General features: G+C 52.3%; 1 protein-coding gene across 1 annotated transcript; it reads left to right on the forward strand.

Moving 5' to 3' along the window:
* Positions 1 to 696: 696 nt before the first annotated feature.
* On the forward strand, positions 697 to 9,239 carry RHCG (Rh family, C glycoprotein; the record flags this gene model as incomplete). The annotated part of the gene is made up of 8 exons (XM_010148377.1): positions 697 to 939; positions 4,356 to 4,542; positions 5,025 to 5,175; positions 5,919 to 6,066; positions 7,145 to 7,311; positions 7,990 to 8,127; positions 8,460 to 8,596; positions 9,115 to 9,239. Coding segments are annotated over exons 1-8 (1,240 nt in total), but the record flags the coding sequence as incomplete, so codon positions are not given.
* Between the last annotated feature and the right edge of the window lie 278 nt (positions 9,240 to 9,517).

Consider the following 9,517-nt stretch of genomic DNA (forward strand, 5'->3'; position numbering starts at 1 on the left):
GGCTGGGCAGCCCCAGGTAGACTGTCCACCACAGCCGGGCTGTATCCACCCATCTCTGCACCCAGGACAGAGGCTCCTGGGAAGAAACAGTGACAATTCGGTGTTTCCCAAGAGGCTCTGGGAGTTGCCCTGCATGGGATGGCAAGTCTGTCCCTGCTCAGCTCCACCCTGACTCACACGGTGCAGTCACCTGTCCAGATGACCCTGGGAAAGCAAGGAGCAGAACAGCCTCACCCCAGGGTCAAGGGGTACAGCTGAGAGCTGGAGCGGGGGACAGCCGAGAGCTGGAGCAAGGGACACCCTGCCTTCAGCCTCAGTGCCAGCTGGGGAAAGGTGCTTGCAGAGCCAGGGAGGGTGGTGAGGGGAGCACCCAGTGCAGGGAGGGAGGGTGCTCCTGCAAGGGCAAGGGAAGATGTGTGGGGCCAAGCAGAGCAGGGGACAGGATGCCCGGGCTCCATTCCCCACTCACATTGGCCTCCATGTCTACTTGTCCTCCAGGAGTTAGGGCTCAGAGGTGCTTAGAGCTGCCCGGAGAAAAGGTGCTGAGACCTGTCCCTCCTCCCAGGGAGGCAGGAGGGTGAGAGGAGCAAGCCTGCTAAAGCTCCCTACGCTCTGAAACGTGATCCTGCCACAGGCACCTCCCTGGGCCCCACCTCACCTTCTCCAGACTATATATGTTGCCAGTCTTGGGGACGTGGGCTTACACAGGCTCCCAGGGATCCTCACGGACGGAGCGGCCGAGGCACTAGGCGATGGCGAAGAACACAAACATGCGCTGGCGGCTCCCGCTCATCTGCCTCCTCTGGGAGGTGGCGATGATCGTCCTCTTCGGGGTCTTTGTGCGCTTCAGCCCTGAAGCCGACGCACACTGGGAGGAAGAGAAACAAGAGATGAACCTGACCAGCGACATAGAGAACGATTTCTACTTCCGATACCCGTGTGAGTATTTGGGAAGCCCATCCCATCCACCTCATCCCAACTCATTGCATCCATCCCGTCCCATGGCAGACACTGTCAGAGGCAACACTTCCACTGACTGCTGGAGAGTCAGGCTTTTGCCTTGTGGTTGGTTTGGGGCATGCCAAAGAGCAAGGGAAAAGCCTCATGGCCCTCCAGTGCTCTCGGGGCTCTATCAGCAGGGTACCCTGACACCAGTACATGACGGGTTTTTTCCAGGAATAGGGCTGACGTGTTCCCATCACCCTGCAAGTTTCAGCTCGCTGCCCCCTCTCTCAGCTCTGGATCAGAGCAAGCTTTTCTGTGCATATGGAGGAACGGCTGTCGAGATCCTGTGACATCTTCCTCCCCTTCCTACGTACTCCCCCTCACTCGTAAATTACCCTTTAGCTACTGGCATTTCGATGCCAGAGTCCTCCTAACCCGCCAGCTTCCCAGAGGTCTTGAGTCGCTGCATCGTATTGCCACGGGGATTATTCGGGTGGCTGAAGCCCTTCTGGCCAGACGGTGTGTTCGGCCAGCTTTGATCTCCAAGGCTGGTCATCTTTGTGAGCTGTTGGGAACAGGCTGCTTCTGTAGGCAGTTGTTTCCAAGGAAGCAACAGGCCTGAGTCATGCATCTATTTAGAACATTTCCATTAAAAACACCCGCTAAATCAAAGTAGCTATAGAAACCTGTAGCTGCTGAGGATTAGCTAGTTCAGAAAAGGATTTGCTTACAGAAACCCACTGCTCAGCTGGCCTCCAGGTTAGTCCATGGCCGCGGCTGCCCTGGGCTCTCCCTCAAGACCTGCCCTTGGGACTAACCCCACACAGGTCAGCACGAAGCAGCAGCAGTGCCTGAGTGCTGCTTTTGTCACTGATGTGCTGGGAAGACATCAGAAGGAGCTTGTAGGAGCTAAGGACGTGACATCTCTTCTGTTCCCATATCCCACCCCTGCTCTGCAGCACCAAATACTCCCCCCAAATGGCTGCATGGATTCACACAACTAAATCAGCCTAAGAGCAACTGCTTAGTTCAGTTTAGCTTTGAATTACATTTCTGTTTCAGACCTGAGGAAGGCATCACGTGCCCAAAAGCACACATGGTTCTTCTCCATTATCAAATCAGAAATATTCTCTCTCTGAAAAGATGGACAAACAGGTCAAGGTGACCCAGCCCTGGCATGTTGATCCCTGTGTCCATCCGGCGCTGCTCGGAAGAGAGTTAAAGATGGTTAAACACCCGAGGATCATTTATGTTAACATGTCTTGTGACCACTGCTGTCCATGGGACCTGTCTGCAATAGCAGTGGGATAGGAGTAACAAACTGACGGGTCCTCCAAGCCCAGAGATGATGGGGAAGGCAGGCAGAGGAAGCCAATGAGCAGTCGTGTCGGTGGTGCCCACTGCCACGTTCAGTCAGTCAGACAATCCCTCATTTTGAATCGCACATTTATGTTCCCTAATGGGCAGCTCATCTGCTCTCCAGGGAAAAGAAATGAGATTCTTCAGCACAAGTAACATGCCCAAACACAAAGACTTTGTCTCGATAGCGACGGCAATTGCCCTTCTGTAAAAGCAGTGTCAGAAAACCTTTAGGGCATGGCATTGCCTAGGCTGCCTGTGAGCAATGCCAACATTATTCTTCCCAAGGGAAAACAAATGCAAGGTTTAGAAAAAAGTCCTTAGATTGAGTGCAGTTTGAAGAAAGACCTGCTCTTTCTCCTGGGTTTGTACAGGGTCTAACACACAGTGGGGATCCTCTGTGTTTCGAGAGGGCACACAGTTCACAGCTTTAACCCTGACCTCTGTATTTCTGGTTTTAGGGTGAAAGTGGGAATATATAATGCAAATGGCAGCAGATATTCTAGTTCTGTATTGCACTGCTTACACTGGAGAAGAGACGTGGGAATATATAATGCAAATGGCAGCAGAAAATTCTAGCTGTGTATTGTGCTGCTTACACTGGGGAAGAGCAGTGGAGGGAATAAATGCAGGCTGCAGAGGGAAAGTATGTGAGGCTATATGGTAAACCAGGGTTAGGAAGGCTGGTTCTTAGAACATGCAGAGAAGTGCATTTGAAGTGACCTCTGCTGAACAGTGCCAGCTGCAGATCTCGTCTCCTTCCTTCTCCTATGAGTGATTTCATAGTCATGGGAGGGGGGTGTTTTTAAAAACAAGATTAACCTGTGTCTGCGACATGGCACTATATTGCTGGAGCTTGTCCAAATGCTCACCCTTAAACAAGTCATAAGATCTTGTGAAGCACCAAAGGACAAAAGCCAAGACTTCTGCATGGCTACACCCCACCCAAATCCTCACACAGCCCTTAGTGGAAGCAGCAAATGCGACCCTCCATCCCTGTAGGAGCAGATCCAGGGCTGCTAGATTCCAGCTCAGGATTGGGGTAGAGCAGATTACCAGTCGCTGAATTTCCTTTGCCCTGAGCTTATGCCTTCTCTGAGCAGCACAGACATTGCTGCTTATAGTGGCTGTAATGGTTTGTGCGCTGAATAATGCAGAACTGGCTGGCATAGCCCAGTTTGTGCTGGGTTTACCTGTTCTATAGTGTGAGTTTGCTGGTGGGAGTCTCCCGGCAGGGAAACACGGCCTTGGATCTCCTGCTTGTTTCATGGGCAGAGTGTCCTCCAGTGTGAGGGTTTGCATGGTTCACTTTGTAAGTATGCCACATTTCCGCTCACTTAATTGCGAAGCGATGCTTATCTGATAGAAATGTACAGCATTAAAAAGTACAGCAGGTTTACTGCACCGAGAAGTTCTTTTAAGAGGCTCATACAAGTTTGGTTTCCCCCGGGGAAGGGCATCTGAGGGGCTCGAGTTAGCAGGTCCGAGCGTTTGTGGGAAGAACTGGGTCTCTCTGATTTAAGCACTCAGAATCTCACAAGGTGGGATCCTGGTCTCAAGGATATTTTGCCACTGATTTCAGTGACATTTAAAAATGTATTTGTAAAGTTCCCTTATTCTTGTACTCTTCTTGCTCTGAGCCATCACCAGGACCCTGCACTGGATGGACCTACCCAAAATGACTATTCATGTGTTTTTAACAGAATTTCATTGTTCGTTTTGCATTTCTGAGATTTTTACGGACGGGAAGAGAAACAACTTGAACAGCAAAATCTTTTCCTTTGTACAATCCATTAGTCTCCAGTCTTCTCTTGCACGCAGCTTTTAATTGACCTTCTTTACTTTCAAGACTGAGCCTTTTAACCAAAAGCCAGTTTCCAAAAGCTGAGCCATTCTCTTAGAAACATGGGGACATGGGATAAACACATTTTTTCTGTTGAATTGCCCCCCTGCTGCCACAGATGCAGTTAGTTTCCTTTCGCCAACAACTTTGAACGGCACTGGCAGCCCTGCCTTCCCCGCAGAGCTGACAGTTCCTTCCTTCTGCACAGCTTTCCAGGATGTCCATGTGATGATCTTTGTGGGCTTTGGCTTCCTCATGACTTTCCTCAAGCGTTATGGATTCGGAGCCGTGGGTTTCAACTTCCTCCTTGCTGCCTTTGGGATCCAGTGGGCTCTCCTGATGCAAGGCTGGTTCCACTCTTTCAAGGGCGGGAAGATCCTCATTGGAGTGGAGAAGTAAGGAGGAGATGGGCTGCGGGATGTGGGATGCCACCTCTTTACTGGGCAGTGGAACAGGTGGGACGAGAGCCAAGGAGCTGGCAGCACCTGTCCCTCTGTTATGTGCAGTTGAGTCTCCAAAATGTCATCTTCCCTCCACACACCTCCACTTGCTTTCCACCTTTTAACCCAAAGGTACCTGCCATTGTGATGGTACTGCTTAAAGGGAAATGTGAGATGTGTCACCCCTTAGTCCCAAGCCAAACACCATAGACGCCAGTGCCAAGAACATATATAATCCACATTATTTAAATACTTTGGGGGAAAGCACCTTTCCTGGACAGTACGCCAGGATGGGAGGAAGGTCAGTGGGAAATCCAGGTCTGGCTCCTAACCACCTATTTGTCTTCCGGTGGGATCTCTAGAGCTGAGGTTAGGTGAGGTTGTGTTACGGAAGAGTATTTCCTTACTAAACCACAATTTCCCTTCTCCTTTTCCAGCCTGATCAATGCTGATTTCTGTGTAGGCTCTGTCTGCATTGCGTTTGGGGCCATCTTGGGCAAAAGCAGCCCCGTACAGCTCCTCATCATGACTTTGTTTCAAGTCACACTCTTCGCAGTGAACGAGTACATCCTCCTCAACCTGCTTCACGTAAGGCTTTAGGCAGGACCCACTTGTTCCTGTTCCTTCCCCTCCACCTCTCTCCAAGTTGTCTGCCTTTGCTATGGCTCCTCCATGCCACTGCCTTTATAAGCATTTGAAATGCAAGATTTCAGGCAGAAAAAGTAGACAGATTAGAAAAGAGGGGATCGGTGGGGGTACTTCCCTGAGAAGGGACATCTCCTGGAGTTTTACACACATGCCTGGCAATTCAAAAGGACTGGCTCCCTTCACTGCAGCTCCCAAGGCAGACAAGGAGTCCTAGCACAAAGGGCAGTTCTCTTCATGCCTGAGATTTCCCTCTCATCTGTTTTCCCTGACGGAATATGGGTGTTGCAGAACAAAGTCAGGTGACAAAGAGGATGAAATGTCTGCTGACAGAGGCAGAGAGGGGGCTTGGAGGGCTGGGAAGCAAGTGAGCTCCCAGAAGAACTGCGCGCACATGTGAGCCAACCTGGCTATCGCTGCAACACGCTTGCCGTTGGGAAACTCCCCTCTACTTTGATGCCTTCCAAGGGAAAGCTAAGAGGAATGCCATGGCCATGCCCAGGACCAAGTACATCCTACGTGGGATAGATAGCAGTACCAGAGCATTTTTGTTCCTCTTTTCCCATGACTGGAGTGCAGGCTGGAAGAATGGGTGGGCAGACAAGTTAGGCATGATGCAAATCAGATCTCAGCTCCTAAACAGTTGGCGATTGCGGAAGCAAACATCTGTTTTTCCATGGCTGCAGGTTAAGGACGCAGGTGGCTCCATGACCATTCACACCTTCGGAGCCTACTTTGGCCTCACAGTGACACGCATCCTATACAGACCCAACCTGGAGCAGAGTAAGGACAAGCAGGGCTCCATGTACCACTCTGACCTCTTCGCTATGATTGGTGAGTCAGCACCTGCCTGAGGGGCACTGGTACATATAGACCACTCAGCTGCAGAGGGCAGGTCCCTCCTGTGTCCCTGAGAAAACTAGACTGACACCAGGATCTGGGGCTGAGAAACTCTATCCTGGTCTCTCACCTCTCAGTGTTACTCGGCTCCATCAGTGGCTGAACTGAGATGGTGCCTGAGAAGATAATGACATGTGTTGGATCCCCCTCTCTGCCAGCCCCTCCTGATGCTGGTCCCATCATGGGACTGCAGCTCCAGGGCAGCAGGACTATGGGATTTAATTTTGTAGAATCACAGAATCACAGAATGGTGTTTGGGTTGGAAGGGACCTTAAAGACCATCTAGTCCCACCCCCTGCCATGGGCAGGGACACCTTCCACTAGACCAGGCTGCTGCAAGCCTCATCAAGCCTGGCCTTGGACACTTCCAGGGATGGGGCATCCACAGCTTCCCTGGGCAACCTGTCCCAATGCCTCCTCACCCTCTTCCCTCACTACCTGGGAAGAATTTCTTCCTTATATCCAATCTAAATCCACCCTCTTTCAGTTTAAACCCGTTACCCCTTGTCCTGTCACTACAGACCCTTATAGGAAGTCCCCCACCAGCTTTCCTGTAGGCCCCCTTCAGGCACTGAAAGGTGCTATAAGTTCTCCCTGGAGCTTTCTCTGTTCCAGGCTGAACAAGCCCAACTCCCCCAGCCTGTCCCCATAGCAGAGGTGCTCCAGCCCTCTGAGCATCTCCGTGGTCTCCTCTGGACTCACTCCAACTGATTCATGTCCTTCTGATGTTGGGGCCCCCAGAGCTGGATGCAGAACTGCAGGTGGGGTCTCATGAGAGCAGAGGGGGACAATCACCCCCCTCGACCTACGTTCCCTCACCCTGCTGGCCACGCTGCTCTGGATACAGCCCAGGATACGGTTGGCTTTCTGGGCTGCCAGCGCACACTGCCAGCTCATGTCCAGCTTTTCCAACTTCCCTAGGTACAGAAAGATCCTCTTTAGAGTTTTTTTCAAACCCTATATTCTCTCTTTTCCCTTTCTCTTCTCCGTCCCTTCCTCCCCATCCTACCAGGCACCCTGTATCTATGGATGTACTGGCCCAGTTTTAACTCGGCAATCTCTGAGCATGGGGATGCCCAGCACCGGGCTGCTATTAACACGTACTGCTCACTGGCCGCTTGTGTCCTCACCACTGTGGCCTTCTCCAGCATGCTGCAGAAGAAAGGCAAGCTTGACATGGTAAGCTGGCTGCCCAGGGGACTTAGAATGAGCTTGATCGAGGGTCTGGGAAGCAACTGGCACCTGTCCTTTGCTGAACAGCTACTGGCTTTGTTTAGGGGGGTGATGGTGCAACCGGCATCCAGGCAGAAACCCAGAGGTTTTATTGAAGAAGCAGATGGGAAGTGAGTCCTACAGTGCCTGAGGTGCAGGGTGGTGCCTTCCTGTGGTGGACCCAAGTCACAGCAGGGTCTGGACTTGCTCTGCCCAGAGAGCTGCCTACGGGCATGTTGCAGAGCCATGTTTGGCAGCCAGCAAGCTGAGCAGGGCCTGCGCAGCAGCTCATGAGCAATCGGGGGGCTGACTTGTACATGCTATGTGTGTGGGTGACATGTCGCTGTGACAGCAGAGCTTGCGTGACACATGGGTGAGACAATTTCCATCTCATCACAACTCCCCACCCAGATTTGTGGATGAAAAGAATGTGTGTGGTACGGGGAGTGGGAGTCTGTGTGCCTGTGCTACAGACAGAGGCTGCCTGTTCTTTTCCCCTTATTTTTCACCAACAAGCAGGAAAATGGGCCCTGATATTTCCTTTGGAAGCATTTTCAGAGCTGATTCTCCTGCTTTACCATTTGCACCATGACTGAACAATTGCAATCTGCCCGAGATGCCAAGACAGGGCGGTTACTTCCGCAGGTCCACATCCAGAACGCAACGCTGGCGGGCGGTGTGGCCGTGGGCACCAGCGCGGAGATGATGCTGACTCCATATGGCTCCCTCATTGTCGGGTTCGTCTGTGGCATCGTGTCCACTGTGGGGTATGTCTACCTCACGGTGAGTGCTGCTCTGGGGGTCTGCAGCCCTGGTCCTGCTAAGGAGATGAGGAATGGATTCACTTCCCTTTGAGGGTTCCTGCTTTCCACTGTCTCTTATGAAGGTGCCCCCCCAGAATGCTCAGGAAGGTTCAGTCTCCCTATAGGAGAGTGTTTGGAGGATATGTTGTTATTTTATCTTGAGCTTGGCTCACATCTTTGTCTACAAGCCCTTAGGTCTTTAAAGGGATCACTCTTCCTTCTTTCCTTATCCCAGTCCTCCATGAAAGGAACTAATCCTTTCCAGGGTCCCTGATCATGTCCCTGATCTCTCTCTACCTCCCTTCTCCTCAGCCTTTTTTGGAGTCCAGGTTGCACATCCAGGACACATGCGGCATCCACAACCTCCACGCCATGCCAGGCCTTATTGGGGGCATTGTGGGGGCCATCACTGCAGCTGCAGCCACGGAGGACGTGTACGGAAAGGAAGGGTAAGACAGCTTCCGTGAGAATAGATTTTTACCTGGGGCTCCTTGGGCTGGGAGCAAGGAGCCATTAACAGCCCTTGTTAATTGTCCAGAATTGCCCCTTCCCCCTTCATAAAAATGGGGTGCACTGACTGTGTTGGGCTTACTGAAGTGTAAAAGACTCATCTCTTGCAGCTGACTTCTGGTGGCTTCAGAACGTGAGCCATAACCCTACTCCCTGGCATCACTGTGGGGCACGGCGGGTGGGGAAGTGCTCCTCCCTCCATCCATGCATTGTTTTAGGGGGTCGGGTGAAGGTCTGAGATACAAAAGAAGTGTTTATATTTTGGACTCCTCCTAGGTAAAGCTTTGCCAGGGGCCAGTGGAGAAGGAAGTGAGTGGTGGTTTATGTTATTGCAACATTCTCATGGTCCATTGCAGAAGAGGGATGAGGCTAGGGAGGAGTCCCCAGGGCAACACAGCCCCTCCAGGGCCAAGGAAGATCTGCCAGGAGCAATCCTCGCCTTTTCCGACCTCGGCAGGTTCATCAAGGCCTTTGACTTCACTGGCCCATACCAGACGCGGACAGCCAGTGTCCAAGGAGGGTTCCAGGCTGCCGGCATTGTGGTGTCCCTGCTAATGGCTTTCGCTGGAGGGGCCCTTGTGGGTAAGCAGGAGGGAATCACGGAGCGGGGAGGGTTGGATCCCTGCCTGTGGCTGGATGCGTCCTTCCCGCTTGCTTTGCGAGGGCTGCAGCCCCTCGCTTGCTCACGTTTGGATGCCCTGCAGATGGGACCACCCCAAAGCCCACAGCAGCAGGGGAAACCAGGCAGCCAAAGGGGGAGCAGGCTCCAGTGGGTTTGGAGAAAAGGGGAGATGGGCCCTGAGCACCGTTGCCAGGGCTGCGTTTGCTGCTGGGATGGGCGGACTGCGGCCATGGCGCCC

Source organism: Eurypyga helias, unplaced genomic scaffold (genome assembly GCF_000690775.1).
Source record: "Eurypyga helias isolate BGI_N326 unplaced genomic scaffold, ASM69077v1 scaffold48953, whole genome shotgun sequence".
NCBI lineage: Eukaryota > Metazoa > Chordata > Aves > Eurypygiformes > Eurypygidae > Eurypyga > Eurypyga helias.